Source organism: Gouania willdenowi, chromosome 16 (genome assembly GCF_900634775.1).
Source record: "Gouania willdenowi chromosome 16, fGouWil2.1, whole genome shotgun sequence".
Taxonomy (NCBI): Eukaryota; Metazoa; Chordata; class Actinopteri; order Blenniiformes; family Gobiesocidae; genus Gouania; species Gouania willdenowi.
In genome coordinates, this window is record NC_041059.1 from 24,397,585 (window position 1) to 24,422,271 (window position 24,687).

At 38.8% G+C, this 24,687-nt stretch overlaps 1 protein-coding gene across 34 annotated transcripts in view; it reads right to left on the minus strand.

Annotated features, from left to right (window-relative positions):
• The window catches only part of rims2a (regulating synaptic membrane exocytosis 2a), a 174,028-nt gene that overhangs the window by 35,062 nt on the left and 114,279 nt on the right, over positions 1-24,687 (minus strand). For 18 of the 34 annotated variants that reach the window (XM_028471132.1, XM_028471130.1, XM_028471136.1 and 15 more), the window contains 6 exons: positions 24,597-24,665; positions 22,457-22,595; positions 18,503-18,619; positions 15,296-15,481; positions 13,809-13,915; positions 13,520-13,552 (listed from right to left, as the gene is read on the minus strand). In XM_028471132.1, coding sequence (XP_028326933.1) covers positions 13,520-13,552; positions 13,809-13,915; positions 15,296-15,481; positions 18,503-18,619; positions 22,457-22,595; positions 24,597-24,665 — 651 coding nt within the window. Of the gene's footprint in view, positions 1-4,195; positions 4,226-10,342; positions 10,426-13,519; positions 13,553-13,808; positions 13,916-15,295; positions 15,482-18,502; positions 18,620-22,456; positions 22,596-24,596; positions 24,666-24,687 lie in introns of those variants that run through there. The other 16 variants (XM_028471154.1, XM_028471150.1, XM_028471158.1 and 13 more) reach the window with 5 other exon arrangements.

The window sequence follows — 24,687 nt, forward strand, 5'->3', positions numbered from 1 at the left end:
GGCCTGATGAAGGGGCAGGGTTTCACAATAAAAGACAAACTTTAGATGAGCCATGAGCTGTGACAGGGACAAGATCTAATGGGAAAAGCTGAATGGTTGGCGATAAACACAAACACAACCTGGTAAGCTGTACAGCCTGTAAGTTCAGTCACTTAGATCCCCCTCGTCAAATTCTAGGTTATCATTCATTAATATCACATTTGGGGCCCAATGTTCAGATTTAAACCATATGGATCACATAACAGTGGTACATTAGGAGTTTTAAACCAATTGCTGTTTAAAAAGGTACCTGTATTGGAAATGTACATAACAAAACAGTGCAGCTTTTTATTAAAACACATTAAAAATACTTTATAGAACTATTTTATACCTTGGGGCATGAATAATGGAGAGCCGCCATTTTGGTCAGGATGTGACGCACCATCGTTGATTCTTCATGGCCTGTCGCTTTAAAAGTTGCATTGTGGGAGGTAGAGGCGTAACAGGTCTATTTCCATTGTGGGAATTGTAGTTTTTCCTGTTGTTATGGTTCTGTGTGCGCTCTCGTAAGCTCTCCCTTAGTGATAAAGGGCAGCATCCAGGTTGTATGTTACAAGAGGATTTAATATTACCTTTCTCATCAACTGCCTGCTTCTTGTATACCTCTCTGCACCCACTCAGCATGTAGAATTAGTCTAATGGACAGAGCTGTTGTTAACAGCAGAAACAAGCCATAGCTGAGTAAAAAAATTGAACTCAATAATTTACCAGGCCTCCCGACCATGGTTCGGAAAAAGCTTGTCGGAAAGTAACACTGGGTAAAAGTGTTCAGTTGGTCTACAGCGTGTTGGAAGTGCCAAAATATGGCTAGCAACTGTGAATATATCTGTTCATTGACGGGATGATGCGCCACTACCTCTGAGGATCAGCACCTGATGGCACCCTAACAAACAGGTAAGTTCTCCTAACAGAGTTTATCATTTAGCCACAAGGAAATAAGAGGGAACAATCTGATGGGGATGCTGTTAGTGACATGACAGCCACCCATAGTATCCCCTGTAAGCAGAAATGTAGTCGTGCTCTGAACAAGTACGATTACAAGCTGCATTGTAAAGGACTTTCTGTGAAGGAATTCTGTCTGGCCGTGTCTGGTTTCAGACGTTTGTCTTTGTACCATTAGCTTAGCATTCAGATCCCTCTCATAGCAGCTCAGCTTGATGCGGCCCTCGCATTAGGCTTGGGCGGTATCCAAATTTTTATACCGTTAAACCTCCTCCCTATTTTACCACGGTGTACGATATGCCATGACTAATTGAAATTAATAATAATAATATAGCATAAGGCTCAGACAGCATCACTGACCAAACTGCTGACTTGTGTCTTCACTGAATACCAGCTGCGTTCACACCGCAAGCCTTAATGGTTCAATTCCAATTTTTTATTTGTCCGTTCACATTACCTTTTTAAATGTGACCTGTCACAGACTCCAGTGTGAACGGTTTGTGGCTCCAATCTGACCTGTATGCGCATTGTCGCATTTGTTTGCAGGTGCAGAGGAGGACAGAGGAGAAAAAAATGTATTTTGTGGTGCCGATTTACTTTAAAACACTGACCGTTAACGATCTGAACCTTCAAGGTTTGACCAAAACCCGACGAAGCAAAATGGAAACCAACAGGTCTGACAGACATTAGGTATTTATATCAGAGCCTGACCCGAAACCGATAATTAAAACCTATTTTTTCCTCATACAAAGGACATATTTATGTTTGTGTTAGTGGCAAGCCTGCTTTTATTAATAAACAACTGTTTATGTCAACATCCGATCAGCGCACAGGGAAACAATTGTGCACGTCAAACATACACAGGTGTGCAGTGCAGGCATGAGACAGTCAGTGGATCTAGTTACATAATCCATGTATCAAATATAAGGATAATCCATGTTCTTGTGCAGATTTAACAGTGCATGTGCTTCAAGCCTGTCTGCTACGATCAGAGGACAGAGCACTGACAGCTGAAGCGCAGCACTTTCTTTTTTTGCAGTGCAGCACTTACACAGCTGTTGCTGGACATAGAATCATTTTTAGGCATTAAATAAATCATATTTAATATTTAATCTGTATCTCCTATGTAAGTGCATTGCATTTTTTTTTAAACGGTATTGAAACTGATGCCGTTGCTATTTTTATGAGTCGCGGTATAAGGTATTACCGTATTACCGCAAAAGCCTAGCTCGCATACCACCAAATGTCGTCCGAACGGAAACATTTTACGTTTAAGTTTTCTTAGTGTCATTATCTGGCTTAGAGATGCAAAATAAATGTTTCTGCAGGGTTTTTCCTCTTGTATAGCAACCATTTGGGTTTACACTCTGCCATTGTTCAGAAATGTGACCGAGCGCTGGACGATGATAGGTTGGCATCGGCACTGCGTCACACTGCAGCTCAGCCAATCGTCATTCAGCCTGTACGATGGTACGTCAAAGCCAGGCAAGATGGCGCTGAGCATCGTCCTCTGAGGGTCAGATTCTTGTCTGCTCCTCAAGCATTTTTTACAAACTTTACCTGGCTAACCCAACTGTAATATACATCATCTTTTGATAGAGTTTGTAATTAAAAATCACGACAGGTGCCCTTTAAATAGGGACCAGTTTTTCAACCGTACATGAAGCTTGAACAAATCCAACTCCAATCAAATTATTTTTTATATTATCACCTCAGTCGGTCCTTCCTTCACCACCTGGTCTTTGCGTCAATGTAAGACAAACAGTTTGCACCTCATCAGGATCCTCAAGCACAAGTTTGCTTTGTTAAATTACATTATGCTGATTACCCACAAGTAAAAAAAAAAAAAGCACCAAAAATAGTCTACCGTTAAAGGAAAACTCATTTGCTAACAAGCAAATGTACTTTGGACTTATTTCATTTCAAATGATGAATGTTTTGTTGCATCCACTTTTCTATTCTCCCGCTTGTTCTGCGTCTCTACTTTTGTGTCACAGAATGACAATGACAAAGTGAAAGCATAACTTTGGGTGCCATGCACAAAAACAACAGTACTGTGTCAGACACACAGACACGCACATTCACACACACACACATAGACTGAGAATAGAAAGCTGAACAAGCTACAAGCAAATGAATGACTGCTAAAGTGAGAACAGATTATATTGGCTCTTTGGATATATACATCTGTCTTGGAGCATGAAAGTCCTGGGTTCAAATCCTGGGGTGGACACCTGGGCCTTTGCAAGCTCTCTCTATGCCTACCCGAGTTTTCTCCAGGTACGCCAATTCATTATGTTGCATTACTTGCCCTTAGCTTGATGACACTGCAGTTTAATATAATTTGCACTACAGCTGAAATGTTGAAGCAATTTAATTACATTTTTATTCAATTGTGCAAACAAGTTTTATAAATCCAATAACGATGTAATTTACACTGTATGTCAGGGGTGTCCACCTCTTTCTAGTTAGAATCTAGTTTTTAATTCAGTTTTAATTCAAAATGGGACAACCCAGAGAAATCTGGCTGGTTTTATAAATAGTGCAGATTTAATATATTCGTGCACTAGTTCATTATTTAGGGATGTAAATAATTTTGCTCAAGAGCAAAGCATTCAATAACATACTATATATTGTTTTACCTTCTTGCTAAATCCTGCCGTGGGTTGGATTGGATGCTATGACAGACTCACTAAAGCAGTGTAAAGGGTTTAAATGATGAAAACAAAGGTTTTCTTTATGTCTGCCATTTACTTCCAAGCCCTCTGAGTTCTTATGCTTTATTTTAAAGCCTAGTGCTACATTTGACCTGAATCTAAAAAGCTAAAACTCGCTGAATGTTATGTAAACATATTTCTAAAGGGCTTTTGGTAAGATAGGTTAAACCCTGTCATTCACTCAGAAATATAGTTTTTCCCCAAAAAAATGTAAGTTCACACCTACTGCAAAGAAACCACACCCACATGATCATGCTTTTTTGAACGCTAAGGCCACACAGCATTTCTTACTGCAATATAAAGGAATTTAAAACCACAAAGAAGCTGGGAGCATCATATCAGCAGTAAACAAATGTGAAAGAGAAAGAAGCCAAGCAAAGCTGGTAAAAGACTGATGAGTAAAAAAGCAAGGTGGTGTGGTATATGAGCAGATTAAATGAGAAGAATAAGAGGAAATTTGAGTCGGGAAAAGAGGGAGCGTAGAAGAAGGGACAGACCTGAGTTCGTCCAACTTGGTGAGTCCGAGTCTTCAGGGATCACAACACAGAATGGACAGACACACACAGAGGAGAGGAAGATGGATGAGAGAGGGTGCACAAGGGATAGAGTGGGGGATGGAGGAGGGGGGGCAGGTAAGACCAAAAGAAGGATGACAGGAAGGAGGGAGTGAACAGGAGGAGGAAGGTGGGTCACAACACAACAACAATAATACAACGTAACAATGACAAAACAACAAACACGGAACACAACGAAAATACACCAAGGACGCACAAACTTCACCATGAGCACAGTGAGCAGTCAAAGAAGAACAAGAGGGGAGACTGAGGTAGAAGCAAAGAGTTTAGTTACTAGAAATCAGGGAAAAGGAGAGGAGAGTTGGAGGATCTGTGCCCCAAAGGAAAAAAAGGAGCTGAAACGGTAAAAAAGGTGTTAATGTTCCCAAGCAGACTGACACCTGAGGCTGAAAAGAGTGTGTGTCACTTTAGTCTGCGAAGGAAAACTGTGGGGAAACAGCCTGGAAAACAATAACGTAAAAGGAAAGGAAGTGAAAAACAAACACAAAATAACACAAAACTGAAAGCACACAGCAGCGAGCACACAAAAGAGAGAGACCAGACGACTATCTTGTGATTTCTTCAGGGAGGAAATTCAGACTGACAAAGATACAGGCATCACCTGAGTAGAGGCCAAGTGGGTGCATTTAAATGCACACAGACAAACACACACACACACACACACACACACAGAGGCAAGATTTTCTTAGAGGAGATTATGTAACACCACGCCTGCTTTTCTCTTACCTCCATACACTCAGATTGTATTCATCCTCACGTCCTTGCTGCATTAATTGTCCCCCCTTTCTTTTTTTTTTTTTAACTCTGCAGCACCACTACGTCCAAACTACACATGCATACATGTTACACCTCTTAACCTCAGACATCAGGATTCAGTATTTCACCAAATGAAGAAACATCACCACATTTATTCCTCCCAAATGTTTTCATCTCCACCATTTCACAAACTTTACAAACAAATTTCAACCTTTTTATTGAGCAAATGATTGATTTATTCATCTATGAAGCCTAAACTATGCCTTTATTTGTTTAAATTGTCTCCTGCACGTTTAACATAAATGATTGTCTAACCTTTTCAAAGTATCTGTAATGTGTACATGTTTTATTTCAGAGTGAAAGCTATACCGGCACAGGTCACCAGTCCATCAAAGGGCCAACATACACAGACAAACACGCATCCACTGTCGCACACACTCAGATACACAACCACACTCACACAGTCACAGCGCAGGACGACCTATAGTCCTCTCGCTTTGAGGCAGGATTGCAACCAACCCAATGGATCTTAAAAAAACCTGATAAAAACAATTAGCAGGAATATAAAACATGGTTTTAAAACAAGGTGCGTATCACTACTTAGTCATGCTGATCATTCCACCTATCGGTCATCCTCCTCTCCAGCCTCCGTGTCTAATATTCATTCTAAAGTCTGAACTTGATGAAGCAATGATAACAGCACCCACATCAGACCGTACGTTCATACCTCCCACTGAATCATTAGCATTTAGCTCAATTAGTACTCAATTAGGGTGAATAATGAAGTGTCACATGAATAAAAAAATAAAAAAAAAAAGACAATGTGAGACATCTGCCTGACTAGCTTTCATCTCTTAGTGGCAGCTAACATCATCTCATTAGAGAGTCAAATGATCATTCAGAGAGTGAGGAGGAGGCTTGCTGCATCACAGAGGAAGGTTCAGGAGGGGAAAAGGTCCTGAAGCTAATAATAATAATAAGAGGTGAGCAGGCGATCATCTTTGGTTGGTTGCAGATTTAAAGATGCTACAAAACATGACAAACAACAGTCAGACTGACATCAGCAAATACTGCACTGCTGGACACTCCAGGAAAGGCCATTGTTGAAATAAATGTCAACACAGTGTTAATGAAGTTATCCAGGTAGTTATTGGAAAGGTACAGAATGTGAAACCAGTTTTGATGTATTTTGATCGACCACAAGTTTTGCTGGAAACCATACATAAGATATGTGTGTTCTAAAATATCAAGGAGTACAGAAACAGATAAAAAATGTTTTTTTTAACAACAAAGAGCTTAATATACACTTTACTATGCAATAATCCTGCCATGCTTTTCTTATTGTGTCGAGAGTTGTAAGAATCAAACCAATCCTCTATTTTAGAACAAAGACTTGGAGTTGAGTTATATTTAAAACAGTGTTAGTGCTACACAAAGCAGCTATGATCGTTGGACTGACTAGAAATGTGCAAAACATGTTTAAAATGAGAGATTAAAAGGTTGAACATAACTTCATTTATTCAGGAATCCACACAACTCTGAAACATGTTTGCATTTCTGTATTAACTTTTAATTTATGGAATAAACTTGATGGCACTTTAAAGTTGTGCAAGACTACACTGATATTTAATAGACAATACAAACAAATGTTATTTGACTCATACAAACCTACCGAGTGATCTTACCACTATCTCATTATTGTTTGTGGTACGTGTTACAATATTGTTAAGCATAATTTGTGTATTTTTTGTAGGTTGATATGCCCTCGACAACGGTGCTATGATAGTTCAATGATTGTTATTTACTTTAACAGAAAAACTGATAAAGGTAACATATTAGGCTACAAATTATATACTGAAACTAAGGAAGAGGAAGAACTAAATTAGCTTTTGCTTCTTTTTATCCCTTCTCTGACTTTTTCCTGAAGAATACTATGTACATTTGTTTTAAATTTATTTTTATTTGAATACCTTTTCTTTGATTAATGACTGTTGATATGTGCATATGTCATCCACCTCTTGCTATGATTGTTTTGCTGTTTTTGTTTGCAAAGTTTTAGACAAAGAATAAATAAAAAAGGAAGAACAAACCTTGACTGAAAATGTATCTATTTGGTTGTAGTATTGAGTCAGTCTTTTGGATTTACCTTAGTTTTAACCTAAAACCGCCATTTTTACTTGTGTACACACTGCGTCTTTATCCCTGTAAAGTGTCTTTGAGCACTGTAAAAGCACTATACAAATAAAATGTATTATTATTATTAATAAAATACATTTGCCATGTTTAATCTGAAGTAACTGTTAAAGATTTAACTAAAAAGACTTCCATTCAGGGGAACTCTGATAAGATTACTTCTGCTAATTCATTCATTCATTCTCACACTGATTGGAAAACAATTGCCATGTAATTTTGGCCTTATAAAAACAAATGTATTTTATTTTGAATGAATCATATCGGTCATAGTTTGAGTCATCCTACTATTGAATGCACTTAGTTTTCATGTCGCCTTTCGTTAGATGAAAAGATGATGGTGACTAAAACTATGGTGAGTTAAAACTATCAGAATCAGAATCAGAATCAGAATCAGAATCATCTTTATTCGCCAAGTGTATGTTGTACACACGAGGAATTTGACTCGGTCAACTGTGCTCTCTCCAATAGTGAAAACAAAAATTTTTCAACAATAAACAATCAGCTAGAAAAGATGAAAATAAGTATAAACATAAGTATAAATATAAACAGTAGTTAGACTAGAATGTGCAAATAACAAGGTGATAATAATAATAATAATAATAATAGTATAAAAAAATAATTAAATAGATACAAAATAAAAATAAAAAAATAAGATAAAAGAAGGAAAATAATAGAAAAGAAAGATAATAATAAAATATAATAATAATAAAAGGAAAATAGTGCAGTAGAGCATTGATAAGTAGTGCAGTAGAACATTTAAATTAAAGGTATGTACATGAACATTCTCAGTGTCAGATTGATCCAAGGTTGTTATCAATATAGATCATGACCTGATTAAGAGTATTTTCCTCTTTCAAAAATCATTTAAATACATAAAATGAAAAGCTAAAACCACTCCTTGAGGAAGACAATAAAGTACAATTATGTAAGCTATCATTACCACTTAGCAAATATCAACTATTACAGTTATCTGAGAAGGAAGAAACAAGTAATAACCTGGTGCTGCTGAACAGCCATTTGCACACTGAGCGAATGTAGTAAACAACCACTTTGAGAAAAGCACAGTACTGTAGGTAGTAAGCTTCTATTCCTACACAATGACTGCTGAGGAACCATCAAGGAGCCTGGAGAAAGCTCCCAGCGTGACAGTAACATAAACACATTCGGCCTGGAAAACAACCATTGTGCTTCGTCAGCTTTTCTGGGACGATTAAAAAAAAAAATGCAGAGATAAGGAGAAATCTACACGGACACAAGAGAGTAGAAGAAGAAGAGGATGAGGAGACCTAAAGTGCAGATGATGAGTTTAAAGACACACTGGAGGAAAAATAAACCTCTACAGCACTGGAGTAACAAGTACAAAAATACACAATTATTTAAAAACAAGATTAAAAAAGAAAAGAAAATTAAAATCAACTGTTAATGCTGCACAAGTGTTAACAGCAATAAAAGAGAATTAACTTCTGAGCTCAAATTGTGAATCAAACAACCCTGTGCAAAAACATCTGGAAAATAGTGTCTTGTTTTTCAGATATTTGCAAAAAAAAAAAAAGAGCACTGAAATGTACTTGATCCAACTCAGTCTGCTAAATGAGTAGTTAAAGAGACACAAACTCCACACTGCACTGCAAAGACACCCACAACAACACAAATAGATCAGGAGAAGGTTGCCATCCACAGGCTGAGCAGAGCAAATCCATGCTGAAAACTAGATATACAGAGATGGTCCATGGAACTGATATTCTTTTTCCTACTAAAAATGTAATAAAGTGTAGGGAAAACTATCTCATTGTTTGATCATTTCTACAGCTATCATAAGACATATTTGATAATCTGTTTGAGGCTTCACAATCTCTGAAAGACACTCATTTAAAATATAAATATGAGTTGTAACTAATTCCTGAGGGTGGCAGCAGTGTTTTGTGAGATAAAGATACATTTAAAATACAATAATGCACTGCACACGCCAGGGTTGGGGTCAATTACATTTTTCAGTTACAACTACGTTTTCAAATACCCATGTAAAAAAATGACAATTAAATCACAATAATTCTTCATCCTCAGAAAGTCAATTACAATTATGTTCTCAATTACAATTAATCACAATGACTGAGCCTGAAATAAATAGCCTAATAAAAGTGAACCTTCCCCTTGTGTTAGCTTTCTGTTAGCATCTCTTATGATAGCGGGTCCCAAATCAGCTGTAAATTACACTAAAAACAAATATCTATCATCTATTTTATTTCCTATCTATTGGTTACCTTATTAGGCTTCATAATCAATGAAAATATAGGTTTTAATATTTATGGTGTGGACATCTGAGCCTTTTTTGTGTCAGTATACACCTGGATTTATTTGTTTTTTTTTTCAAATGGTAAAATGTGGGAAAGTTTGATATGAAACATGTTTTAATAATCATTAACTACATATGTGTAGAACTGTACATAGAACTGTAACATGGTTCCCCAATTTTGAGTTAAATTCTAAATGACATTTTTTTATAGAATTTTCATGGCAATTACAATAACAAAGTCAATTATCTAAACTCAATTGCGTAATTACGATTGCGACAGTAGCAGATTTAAAAAAAAAAAAATTACAATTACAATTATACCATAATTGTTATTAATGATCAATTATGTGTTACAATTATAATTGACCCCAACACTGGCACACACTAAACATTCTTACCTACAAACTTATTTAACTAGTAGCCCTGAAAACTGACTATATTTATTTTTTTTATTTATTTATTTATTCAGTTTATTTCCGACATGGTTACATTCACTTTTTTTTTTTTTTTTTTTTTTTTTTACATTTTTTGTACATGCCGAAAAAGGAGACGAGAGAAGCAGTTTGCTTATCCGGGTCCCGTCCCCTGATATGATTTTTTTGATAAATACCTTTAGCTCTAGTATACTTTTACTCTAAAATGAACTACCCTTTGCTTCTTTCACTTCCAAAACTTTTGCTTAAATTACAATAATTTAACTTTCTGCAATGAGGCAGATTGATGCAGTTTCTGCACACTCAGAGAAAATCGTTGTCAAAGATTCACTTGCGGTGAATATAGCTCGACTCATGCAGCAGAGGCAGAAAATTCACAACCAACCAACTAACCTGTGTTGGTAAAGGACAGGTGAGACTGTGTCCCTCCGTTAGACAGAGAGCCATTCAGCCCTCTCTGCTGGTCTTCCCATGTTACCTCTACGGGGCACACACATGCACACAAACCTGAAAGTTTTAAATCTTACGTCATCACTTTCACCAGGTTTCTTTAATCAAAAACTGCATTTTTAATAGAATAATTTAAAAATGATGTTGTTGATCAGGGAAGGCAATAAAACTGTGAGGAAAGGTGAATAGGAATAAAACAGTGGTTCCCAAACTGGGGTACTTGAACACCTCTCAGGAGGTTCACATGCACACAAGACTTTTTTCTCATCCAATAATAATTTGTGGCACAACTCTTTAAAATACACTAAAACGAGCAAAACATCAGAAATAAATGAATGAAAAGGCCAACATCCAAGGTTAATGTTGGACGAGACACAGGTTTAAACGAGCCTGCAGACACAAATAAATAATGTATAACATGATCTAAAGGGTACTCGTGATAATAAATAAAGGTTAAAGGGTACATGGGGCAATAAAGTTTGGGAAACACTTGAATAAAGGATCTTTGCCAGTTCAGCACTCAACGTGAGGACAGCTCCTTATGATAAATAAGAAATTTGCTCCCTCTGCTGGCCAATAAACGCAACAGTGTCTCAGCTTGTATGTAGTACATAGGAGCGTTCTGTTAATATTAGTTCTCCTGAAAAAAAACTTTCCACTTGGATGGCAAATTACAGCTCTGTGACGATACAAAGCCAATATGAGGAAATCTCAAACGTTCTTATAAAGTACAACAGTTTAAAGTTCTCTGATGCTGCAGAACTTAGCAAAGAAGATCACGACTGAAGCACACACGTAGGCTACAAAGACAAGTCTCAAAGCTGCTACTGAGAGTCAGAGAGGACCCGGGACAGCTCACACAGCAGAAATCACACAGTCACCCTCCTCTGAGAACTTGCCTTTCCTTCCATTTACTGCAGGGCTCTGGGGTTTCTCCTCATTGTCCGCTGCTCGGGGGGAAAAAGATGGACGTTCATGAAACACTGGCGCACGAAATCTTCCATCACTTTTCACCGTACTGTCACACCTCATTGTGCAAACTAGCAAACAGAAAACTGGACACCTCCCGATGACTATTATTTTGCACTCAGGGAAAGTAGTAAGTCCTAAAAGTTTTTGTAGTAAATAACAGAAAATGTACAGGAGCCTTTGAAAAAGCACAAATAGTTAACATTATAAGCTTCAAACAGTCCCAGTCAGTTGAATGAGAATGTTGAACATCAGCCTTGCACGGCCAAACAAAAGCACAACACACTAACAGATGGGAAGTAGGAAGTGGAAACTGCAGGGAACACCAGCGTGTGCCAACAGTCCAGCCATTCATTCAAGCCTGTAGTCAAATGTACTGTACGTCATCACACACGGTGATCCAAAACACACGAAATCTAAACGGTTTGTTTTCAAAGGAGAGCTTCACTTTGATAAAGGTGCAATGAAGACACACATACGCACACACGCGCAAACACACCTGGTGTAACATCAGGAGCCCAACAATCCTCTGAGGGAGTGTCAGTAAAGAAAACCCAAAGAAGCGAGTGTTTATACGGAGACTTTGGTTATTTTAACGCAGAAAAAAATCATTTGTCCACATCCACACGGACATAAACACATTCAAAATGCATATGCTGCACAGCATATAAGCACTGCAGGTGCTAAAGGGAAAGGTTAGATATTACCAACCCTCACCTCAAAGATGTGAGGGTGATCTAAGAGCAGGATGAGAGGGAATGAGTCAAAAGAGGCAAAGAAAGAAGGACTGAAAGAAAAGAGAATCTGGCAGGGAAAAATCAGTAAACTAAGAATGAAGTTGGTTCAAAGAAAGCCATAAAAAGCCACAAAAACAGATAAAAGGTCTCAAAGCGGTACACAACCCATCACATGAATGCACTTTAGATTCATGTCAGAAAGGTATTTGTAGTCATTTATCAACTTTTGGCCTCCAGACACGTAGCATCCCTTTATATGTAGGCATCAGCATTTTTGTGATTTCAGTCAATCAGCGTTTGCATAATATGTGACGACAACACAGAGTTACTCTATGATAAAGTAGCATTTCAGTTTCACATTTTGGCACTTGGTTACATGTCATCCAGTTCTTTAGACATTATGATATTATTCCTAAGAAGACCAGGAACTTTACAGTGGATGGTTTTTATCGTTCCACTTACCAAGAAACTTGAAATCTGACTTTGAAAAAGCCAGTGGGTGCAGCATTTGGATGCCACTATTAGCGATCTTACTACAGACCCACGTATGACTTTCAGCTGAAGAAAAAAAAAAACGCCTCATCAAATAAGTTGGAGTTTTGTGAATGGAGCACTTCCTCTAGCCAAGAAATCACTACGTCACAGTTTGCCAAACACAAAAGTGTGTTTAAAGTGCTTTTTATTGCATATGCAGCTTTTTCATTTCTAATTTGGGTTGAGTAAGAAAGAGTTGCGGAGAGAAATATAGTGCAGACGTGGAAAGTCCAAATGGGCTGACAGTGAAAAAGATTTGCTTCTTCATCCTGGTCACACTAAAGCGTCAACCCTGTATATTTTCTAACAACTCTCAAACAGTCTCATTCAAAATCACAAATATAACAACAATTGCTTTCATCAGCTATTGATCCACAGAACAACACAACAGAAGCTCAAGGAGTGCTGAGGGACAAAAGTCACTCTTTAGGTTTTTATCACTGGGATTCATTTCTTATGCTTCAGTCAATATTAATGGCTCTGTTCATTCTTTTTAACTTATTTAGATCAAGACAAAAAAAAAAGATTAAGAGTCTCAGCAGTCCGAAACATTAATCCAAAACTAACAGACAAACAGCTATAATATCTTGCATTTAACTTAAAGCCAACCAACAAAGGCAATGCTGCATCCGAACACAACACAGGCACAAGCCAAAAGGATTGAGACACACCTACAGAAAACTACAGCACGACACAGGACATCTGAACTGTGAAAGACAACTGCAGCAGGGCAGAAGGTTCAAGAGACAGAGATTTACTCTAGCTTCCTCCGAACCAAACCGCCCACTGTTGTAGTTGAGGTTTTGTCGTTCAAAGTGAGGGGCTGCTGAATCTGCGCACCCTAATCTGAACGACTAAACCCACACATTCAGGTACAGACCTTCACAAGGCTCAGTTCCTTGGTCTCCATCTCCTGAGAGATAAACGGAAAAGGAACCACGTAGAGATGTTATGAATGAGAGGAAAAAGGGAAAACCCATAAAAGACAGAGCAAAAGAACAAAAAAAAACTTTTGGACTTGAATGAATCTGTGGCTCATATTCAGCAAATATTCAACCTCACCACCTCATATCTAAGCAACAATGGTCAACAACTGCTTTTAATGCACAGTTCTAAGCATCGAGAATATGCACAGCAGTTTGACGGAGGAAAGCATTAAGTTGGCTTACTTCGATCCTTTCCAGTGGGCGGAAGCTGAGGGAGTTGTCGGCCTCGTCTACTGGACATGGGTGTACTGGTGGGACTGGTCTGAACTGATCCACTTCGAGGGTGCGCCCTGTGGGTCGAGAGGTAATGGAAAAAGTTATGAAAGAAACACTTGGAAGATTAGTTTCAAATGTTGTGCGTCCACCACAGGGAGACGAAACAATACTCGTCCTACTCCAATTTTCTGGAGTCACTCCTTGACTTAGAATGGATTTAGATGACCTTACATTTACTGTTGACTTGTGTTAGGCTACGTAAGGCAAATGAGAATCCATTGTAAAGATCACAGTGCTTTGTCGATCTCCAAATACAAGACCAATGCACGAAGCGGTGACTTTTGGCACATGGTATGAAAGTGAAGGGGAGATATCGACTGTGGCAAACGGAGCTGCAATAAGAGATGCCCTGGTGTGAATTGCATGTACAGTCGACTCATCAAGCTGCAGAGAGAAAAGAGTTCAATGCAGAAACAGCAGACCAGTGTGACCATGCATTCAGACTGTTCCCGGAAGGCTTGAACTCAAAAGCCAAAAAAACTGAGAAATCAATCCAAAATGAATTAAACCAAATGCCATCACAGGATACACAGCATCAGGTGATGTTAGGGATGAAATCAAAAGCCAAACGTTAGCCCATCACTGCTATACTTACACAAGCGTATGAGCAGTGTGGTGCAAAAAAAAAGAACCAGTCGGCAGGCTAACTAAGGAGTCAGGATTGTCGTGCCGGGATCATGTCAAGGAAAATATAACATCTGCTCGTCGAGGACGTAACGGAAAGTGGTTAAGGTGGGTGGTGACGGTGGGTGGGGGGGGGGTGGGGAGGGTGAGGAAGGAGGGTGTTAAGAGGAAGGGTTAGGTGAGGGTGATGGGTTGGTTTGCTTTGGGTTAATTCTGTGAGTTAGTCAGGCTGGTGGGGTTGAGGGCTCTACTGCTTCAGCTGAGCAAAGGTTTGAGCTGTATCAACATTTAGCAGAAGTAGAGCAGATCACACTGAATCATATCATAGTTTGAGCTGAATATTTGTTTTGGTATGCATAGCTTATTTATAGGAGTTCAAATCTAACTGCTGTGCACGTAGTCAACAGTTGACAAGAAAGGGCATTTGTACGTGCACGACTTTTAAGCAGCCTTGAGCACAATTATACACCAATGTGTATGTTTCTTATTTATGCTTCTAAAAACCAATTATTATATAGCAAACAGTAATCATGCCACTGAGTGATCAGGTATTTTTAAGAATGTCACAAGTAAGTGGACAGCAAACTATCAGACAATAAACTGGATCAAATGTGGTGGATTATGACATGATAACTCTCCAATCGTATAATTCATGTAAGTGAATTATTTCTGCTCCAGTGAAACTGCACTTCAGGGAAATGATTGTACAGCTAAGCCTGTGGTCGACCTCAGTGCTATGTTTGGACAGCCTCTTGGATCTGGGGGCACACCTCGTCAAGGCAGGCGAGGGAGGGGCAGACCTCCCGGATGGTAGAGATGGCATGGACCTCATGAGCGAAGAGTCGTGGGGGCGTTCAGTGGAGCGCGAACGGGACGTATGGCGCTCTATAGTGGGCCGCTGGTCTGCAGAGCGGGACCTGCTGTGATACTCGTGTCTATCCATGGCTCCGTGGTTCCTACAGAGGTTGTTGAGAGACAGGCAGGCACTCAGAGGGACTTCAGCAGCGCTGGGACAGTTTAGATGATGTGTGTACACTCTTTGCTACCACTTCTATTCATCACATAGTTTCCAGCTTCGTCTCACACATTAGAAAGCTCATTGTGGGCTGTTTTTAGGCATAATGTATCAGAAAAGTATCAAATGTGTGAAAATGAAGGGTATTAGCATGTTTGTTGTTACAAAAGACAAAGACAAACTATTTTCTGATGTTGTGGTTTAACATGCTGGTCATTAAAGAGTAACTAAACCCCATAAACCACTTCTTTCTACTGAAAACAAATTGATTTCAGTCTTGTTGTTGATTGATCCTAGTCCAACTCTTGACATTTTAGTTAAAAGTATTTCAATTTGGTGTATTTCATTGTAATGTAAGTGTGACTGCCCTCTATAAGTTGAAACCCGGCTATTACAATTAATTTTGGCATTAGCTGATAATGGTGTAATTTGCGATGTTTTAGTGGCTTCTTATGTCAGTAAACACCACTGTTGGCCCCGCCCCTTTCATAAAAACTAGCACCTATGGACTCTGAAATCTGTAACAAGTAGGTTAGATTGAGATAGATATGAATAGAGAGGTATAGCATAATATAGTAGTGAGTAGGTAGTAAAAATAGCATAGATTGTTCTTTGGAGATCTTATAGGAGAGACTGGGCGTGTCTTAACTGCTCCAGGAACCAAAACCTCAGGGTTTAGTTACTCTTTCAGAAATTTTCTGATATTACAGATCTATGTTGTGTGTTCTATGATGCTTGAACCTGCTCCAATGAGTGACAGCGGCATATCCATGGTGCGTGCGTGTGTGTGTGTGTGTGTGTGTGTGTGTGTGTGTGTGTGTGTGTTTGCACTGCAAAAATTGTGGGGGAAAGTGTATAAGAGAGATTAATATTACAAGATTTCCATTATTTGTATCTATCTACCTTATTCCTAAAGGATCTACTGTAGATGTGATAAAGGACACAACTCCCAGTGTGAGAAAAGGGCTTGCAAATCAATACCAAAGGTGAAATGAAACTATTTCATGGTGTCAGGTGAGTAAACAGAAGTTATTTAGAGCCTATATCCAGGACTCATGTTGTCAATAGTAAAAAAAATAGTGTGTTTTTGTTCTGATTGAGTTGAGCTGTCATCTCACCCTGACAGAGTAAGTTTCTTTATTGTTATTCTATTTATCACACAGGAAGTTGCACCCTTTATCAGGTAGTAGAAGCCCTGGGAATAAGGGGGATTATTTTCTAGAAATGATATAGCTATCGTGAGTGTTTTTTTTTTTTTGGTTTTGTTGGCACAGCACGTATGAAGGCAGCGAGTTGCTCATCTGAAAAGCTGAAGGAAGAAAAGCATGTGAGGTTCCTCAAACAAGAAATGTGTTGACAAAGCACAGGGATTATAATTTGATATGGCAGATTAAGAGTTGTTTTACACAAAACAGCTCTGTAGGAGAACACTAAGCACAGAAACATAAAAGGGATTCATGCTTGCAGAATAATTAACATCAGAACGATTAAAAAAAAAAAAAAAAAAAAACCTGTGGAAAATGTTAAACTAACATTTGCATTTCATGTCTGCAATTTAAGATTGACAAATTGTTCAGTACTCATTCGAATATTTTAGTTTTTACGACTATCTTCATCACCTTTATTGTTGCTTGTTGTAGGTAAGCCTAGCCAACTGTTGCACTAATCCAATCCTTTTTTAATCACTGCATTTTAAGAAGACAAGATTTAAGCACATTTATGACTAATTTTCCAATCTTTTTTGATAAACTGGTATGGCGCTCCTCAGTGAATTCTTATGTGCAGCACAAATGTATTTTCTGTGCTGTTATAGCTACGGGGCATTCAGATTCTGTCCTAGGTTCACTCGGGGACAATGCACTTAAACCGGCACACTGCCTAGAAAAACATTTTCTGCAGACAAATCTCTCCAACTGAGGCACTCATCGAACCACTTCAAGTCCACTAACACTTGTGCACTGCTCTGACTCGCATCGCTCTTGTTTTTCATTCTGTGTTAAACTCCTGAACATTTTACCCTTTCACTACTTTTACTTAACAGAAATAATTTTGTGTGTATGAAGAAAAGAGAAAATCCACGTTTCATAAGGCACAGCCTGTTTTTTTGACAGCTGAGACAAAAAGAGTATATATATATATATATAGGTGGCTCTTGTTAATGACTACCTAGGCTACAGGCTGAGCTTGAAGTGGAGCCAAGCTGAGCCTTTAGGGAAACTTTGTGACACTTTAATAAAGTCGGACAGGCTCTGAGGCTGAGTTCTGAAGACTCATCACTTTTTTTTTCCTCATGGAGAGTAAAGAAGCGGCACAGACGTCACGTTATTCCTGAATGAAAGCCAGATGGCTGCGAGAGGAAGATGGAAGTCATTTCCAGCCTTTCTCTGAAGTGGGGGGAGGGGTGATGTTCCTTCTTTTTACTGGTGCAGCAGAAAGCTGGCACAGGAATAGATGGGTGTCGGTAGGTTTTCCTATCGTTCAGCAGAACATCCTGGGCTACACAGAAATAATCGCCCAAAACTTTTAACTTCCAATATTTTCACTAAACCAAAAAGGTAAAACCTCCTCCTTATTGGTAGCATGTGAAAAATCACATGCACTAAAAATAACGAACACGCAGCTCTGGTGTGATGCCCATGGGAACATAAACAAAACCAACACAGAAAGAATCGAGTGGAAGTCAGTACTTCAGACCAGGATTAGCGTACAAACAGTCGACACCAGCAACACATACACTAAAGCTCTGAGCCCCAGCATACAGAAGCAGTTGTGTACCAGTGCCATACATCGACACAACTTCAGAGCTGTGATGACGTCTTGACATTAAAAGCGATATCAGACACAGATATCATTTTCTGTCATCACACGGATACCCACGGAGAAATTAAAGACGGACGAGAAACAATTTGAGGAAACCACAGGGTGGCGGATGCACGGGTGCAGCAGCAGTGCATATCAATACCTCTCGTAGTCATAGTCAGAGGAGTAGGTACCCTCCGAATAGGCACGGGCCATCCTAGTGGAACGCAGTAACCTGACTGCATCCTCTCGGCGAAGCGGGTACACACGATGGTTGCGGCTGGTAAAAAAATATCACAGCTTGTCAGTATTATAATATTTTCACCATAGAGGGGGGGGGTGTAAATGCAAAAGGATTCCCAAATGGTATCTGCTATCAACTGGGACCTTTCTGACTCTCACCACTGAAAATACAACAGAAACCTGCTTTGCTGGACAAAAGGCAACTTTCTCTGGTTTTCAAATGAGGAAAAAATGAGACGAAGGTAGTTTGACAGATGAAACAGAATGATGCTGAAGACGTGAGTGAGTGAGATGTAGAATCAGTTATCAAATACAATGTATGTATTTAATATTTTAAAAATGAATACATACTGTATATGTATATATAGCTGACACTATGTATAATTTTGAGCTGTGTTGCCAGATATCATATTGTAATATTTATCAAATCTGGTAACAATGCAACTGAACCGCTGCCAGTCAGTGAGCTTGGAGCGAACCATTGTGAGCCACATAAATAGGGAGAATCACCCAAGATTTCCATTGATGAGGTATCATATCATTGAGGCGACTAACCCTATTTTAATGTTCAAAAACACAGTCTGAAATGCAGGATGTGCATACGAAGCCCCCCCTTTTTTTTAATAGTCATTCTACAGAATTCATGCTGCATTGCAAGAGGGGAGTGGTACCGTCAATCAAGCATGGTTTGGTTTTTTTTAGCTAATGACATGTTTCGACAAAACATTGATAATAATTTTTACAATTGAAAACAACAGTGAAAACTACAGGTATTGTTATATTTGGTGTGATATAAAAGGGTAGGGTAACAATTGTTATCATGTTTATGACATTAAAGCAATGGTTGTAAATTGTTTTTTGTTGGTGAAACTGGCGTCAGAGAAAAGCCCAGTCATGCCTCTGTTGTGCTATGGTCCAATATTAACAGTGTAGAAAAGAGTGACTTTAATAAAAGGTTTTAAAAAGCCAAAAGATATTAGCTCTCACGTGTTCCAGGTTCTTAAATATACTGCGTAAGAATAGAATAGTGAGTGAGCTGATGATGACGTAAGCTGTGTGATGAAAATACTGTGGCTGAGACAGCTAATCCTAGTAAACAAATCACAAGTAATGAGTTCTAATGAACATTATCAATCTTTGATTATTGCAAAAATGTGTATGTATGATAATCATTTTTCCTTTTAAGTGCATTAAATTTTCACTTGTGTCTCTGGGTCAAAGCTTCAGTGTGTGTCAGGTCTGGTCAGTGTGTGACAGAGGACAATAGTCAGCAACAGTAGGCATGTCAAAAAACTGACCCATCTATTTTTAAACAATGGGTTGCATTAAGTTGAACCTTAAACACAAGCATATTCTACGATTGAATAAAAAATAGAAGACCTTAAAAATAACCTCAATAAATCAAATAAAAACATATATATTACTGTTATATATATACAGTAATATCAGAGATTTTAAATGCAGCGATATAATCCGATACTCGCTTCTTTGTGGATAATGGACCAATATCAGATATCAATATCGGATCGGGACACCATTACTGACTATTGTTCTCTGTTTGAGTAATATCACTTGATCAAGGCTTTCTACCATTCCACACTACAAAATAAGTAATACAAGTATGATTTGTGAATAAATCATGAATGGTTCATGCTGATATTGTGTCGGATCGATAGCGGTGATGACCATCACGCAACGATTCAATATCAGTATTGTATGAAAAGTGATAAGGCTGTATTGGGACACCCCTAGTACAGATGTGCTCCATCACCTGTTTAAAGTGTGGCTGTTCTCTGTAGTTTGCTTGTTCACCTGGTTTTGTTTTGAATTCATTTGCGGAAAACCCTTTAGTTTCATAGTTATTCATTGGTTGGTCTGCAGTCTAAGTTTTAGCTGCATTAAGTTCCTAAATTGTTTGTTCGCACACGGTTTCGTTTGTAATTTTGATGATGACAATAATAATGAATCATAACTTATATTTAAGTTTGTTGAAACTAGAAATAAAAAACGAAATAATTAATTTGAATTATACCACATTCTGATAGAAAATGATATGATTTGGCACCAAACATTCTTAGATTAGAGTGAGGGAAGACATGCCATAGTGTCAGTGCCACATGCTCAACACCCAGTTGGAATTTTCCCTCAATATACATATATAAAAAAAAAAAAAAAAAAAAAACAGGCCTGAGGGTCAAGAATGTTGGTTTGAAAAGTGGATGTAAAGGTTTGAAGGCTTCATGCAAACTCAGGCAGAAATCTACCTTGAGTCGGTTTGAGGATCATCGGTACGCTGGGTATGTCTGGATCGAGGTAGGGTGAGAAAATGGCTGCAACCACATGGAGGGAAGAGAGAAGGCAGAGATGGATCTGAGATGGCGAAGAGGATGAAGAGGAGGAGAAGGGGAAAGAGAGAGAGGATTGGAGACAGACAAAATCACAGGCAGACAGATGGATAGGTTGGGAAACTAAGGAAGAGAACAAAAGATTTCTCCAAACAGAACCAGAATGTAAAGAGAGCGCTCAGAAAAGGTTGATGTAACAGTTTCAAAGAGGGAGAAACAGGCGAGGGAATGAGGGCTGAGAAACCAGGTGGTGAATAGAAGTCTTCCTTAGCTTAGCCGCACACGCAGATAAAAGTGGTCGACAGAATACACAACAGCGTTCACAGCAAAGAATATATATATGAAAAAACACCTTAACTCCTATAATCTGACCTATAAACCCTCAACTTCAGCAATCAGTAAAATCTGAACTGCCTCAAAAACATCTAAAAATCATGGCAATGGTATTTTACCTGCTGTCTGAGTGAACTGGAGCCCAGCCAAAATCCTGATTGACTCATTACTGGTGTTATTTTCAGCTGTTTTAAATACATAACAGGACACTGTTAACGATCGCAGCTCTAATACACTGGAGCCAGCACTGTCCTAAACAATTTGGATAAGTGCATTTTCTGCATCTGACACTGATTTAGTCCCAGCCACTGAAATATCAAATAAAGTTAATTGAAGAAGGAGGGGAGGAGGAGAAGGAGGAGGAGGGTGGGGTGTGGGAGGGGCACAGCCTGGTAGTGCCAATGCATGGTTGGACTCCTGAAGCAACAATCCTCAAAAAAAAAAGTGCTGACTGAGGATGACTGACCACTTCTGCTTGACCTGTGGGTTTGTGAAATGTTTGCAAATACTGGATTTAACATTGGCAACACAATGTTTCTGAAATCGGGAGTGTTAATTTGGGTAGTCTTTAATAAGTACATCAAGATGCAGATTTCTTTAACTTATCAGGGTTAACAGGGGCAAATGGACCCTCATCATATTTTCTCATGAGTTAATTATGTACTTTAATGCAGTGGTTACTTACAAAGTCATTTTAACCATTTGAATTTTTTTGGCATTTATTTCAAGAACACTCAATGTATGGCTCTTGGATCCACAGAGGTCCCTAAAATGTTTGCTGGGCAGATAAAGTATGCGTGTGTGCGTGGGCACTGGTTATCTGCACACACTATAAACTTGTGCTAGTCAGCGCCTCCTCACCGACGCCCTCTGTTGTGTTTGCAGGGTCTGTGACTCAGCCGCTTAATTATTGAGAAGCTGAACTAAAACTGTCACGCACACACCTCAAACCGGCCGCTGCTGATGGTTTCCTGTTTAACTGAGGCATTAGCGGAAAAAACAAATTCCTAATGCTTGATTTTAACATCAGGGTTTGCCATCATTGGTGCTGCAAATAAAATGAAAACTACGTTTGAATAATGAGAAACCTTTAACTTTTCTAGATTAAATTTTTTTTTATTATTATTATTATTATTTTATTTTAGATCGTATGTATATAACAAGGCAGCTTTTGGAGTACTGAGCAATATGATTACCTGGAGGGTGGGGGGACACTGGGAGAGCGCGCCCGCACCCGGTTTATCTCCGCTGACCGAGAGCAGTGATTGGACGACATAACCTGCTCAGGGACGGACAGCGTGGAGCTCTGGAAGTCTCTGCCATTTGGTCGGTAGTCTGTGAAAACAAAGAGTGGAGCACAAGACAACAAGATAGAGACAAAAAGGAAAAACAACAGTAGTTAGGGATATCTTTACTGTTCCACTTTAAATAAAGTTAGGTTATAGGTAACCAGGTGACCCTTAACTCTCAAACCTTAGCTTTAAAACACGATAAGGCCCTTCTTTGTCATTGTCTTCACTCTGGTCAGTTTTTCGTTTTGTTTGTTTGTTTACTCTCTTCCGGCATTTCACAAAAGAGTTCATTTTATAGCAGCGGACATAAAAACAAATCGGCTATCAGATTCATTTCCATGATATTCAATACCTTAATATTTACTAATAGCTCCAATACGATAAAGCTGATCCAGCTGAGTCTGTTAATCAGTGCTGCACTCTGGGATTTCAACTTGTTTAGCTAAAAATTGACGAGGTTTAATTACACCCTGGTAAGAACCTTGATAACTTTTTAGAGACATACAATGCTGTATACATTTAATATAGAAACAAAACTTTGTGGGAGAAAAACAAAATAAAACAAAAAAACAAAGAAAGGAAAACAAACATTATAGTTACAATTTACTTTGCTAGACTGATAATCCATTGCATGCGAAAGAGTTCATTAACCGATAATCAGAAGCAAAGGTCAATGCATTGTACAATTAAAGTTGATTGGCATTCAAATAGAGTGTATAGCACATCAAAATGAGTTAAAGGAACAGTTTATCAACCTCTATCCAGTGGAAGAAAAAAACTGTTCTAAATATCTTAACTTCCTGTTTGCTTAGTAAAGTTACTTATCCTTTTCATGACATGCACACATTCACTTCGATGCTAATAATAATAATAATAATAATATAAAATCAGCTAAACCAGACTTCAATGTGAGGCAGCTTTGCTGACAAAACGATTAAATATTAGACCAGAAAATGTAAAAAAAAAAGTGGAGAATAAACTCTCAACATGCAGGCTGATATTACCTATAATGAGGAAAACATCTGGCTCTCCTACAGGAGAGCAATCAAGTTCTATGCAGAGCTTAATTAAAGCCATTCCTTCTCGTGACATGCTGCTTCACGCATGAGCACAGCCTGCCTGTTAAGCACATATTAGGAGGAAAGCCCTTCCTGACAATAATGGGATCTAACAAGAAGTTTAAACCTTATATAAAACATGCTGATATAAAGGAAGCACCAATACGTGAACGTTATTGAGTGACCAGACAATCCAAACCTTGTCTGTTAGCATTTAGAAAAATCAAAAGATCTCCTGAGAAGAGCCACGCTTTGAAAGCAGAGTAATACCACGACTTCAGGGGATGATGTGGAGGCAGAGAGAAGAGCAGGTCAAAGCGTAGGGGGTTTTCCCTTCACTGTGAATCAAGAGAGTGGGACTGGCATTGTGAAGGCAGTGAGGGTCTGATGAGAATGTTAAAGAGGCTGGAGGAGGATTTCCCTCAGCTGCAGTATCATCAGCAATCCCCTACTAATGCTCGCTCTCCTAGTGTTTGCCTCACTCTCTGTCTGAGGGGCTACTACCTTCTATACATTCTGTAGCCAGAATTTCTTACTCGGTCTATAAAACACCACCTCTAAATGTTAATTCCCAAAAGAAGATGCATTTACAGCTTTCCTGTCCATCATCTAATGCTCCTTATTTCCCTTATTATTGAGTTTACAAAAAGAGTAAATCTACACCCTTTTTTAGTAGTTTTCCAACTTCTTGTCTGGCTATCTTCGCCTCTCCGAGTCCGATGTGAGGCGTGGGTGTGCTGGTGGATCCTGGGCGAGTGCAGCCGTGCAGAGACAGACTAAGAGCTCACTGCGCTGCCACTGATGCTCTGCAGATCTAATATGATGGATAATTGTGTTTCTAAGTGTTTGTGTCTGTCTGAGGGATGGGGCTGACGCTGACATGCATGGGTAGGGCTCGGTTCACCATCATTTCTGAATGAGATGAACTCAAAAGGATTGTAAAACAGGATGAAAGCCACTAATAAACACCAGAACGACTCTGTTACCTGTTATGACCCCGACACCATCTTCACAGTCGTAGTCTGAGATCTCACTATCACTTATCCTCTGGGATCCTTTAGGAGATAAATAAATAAA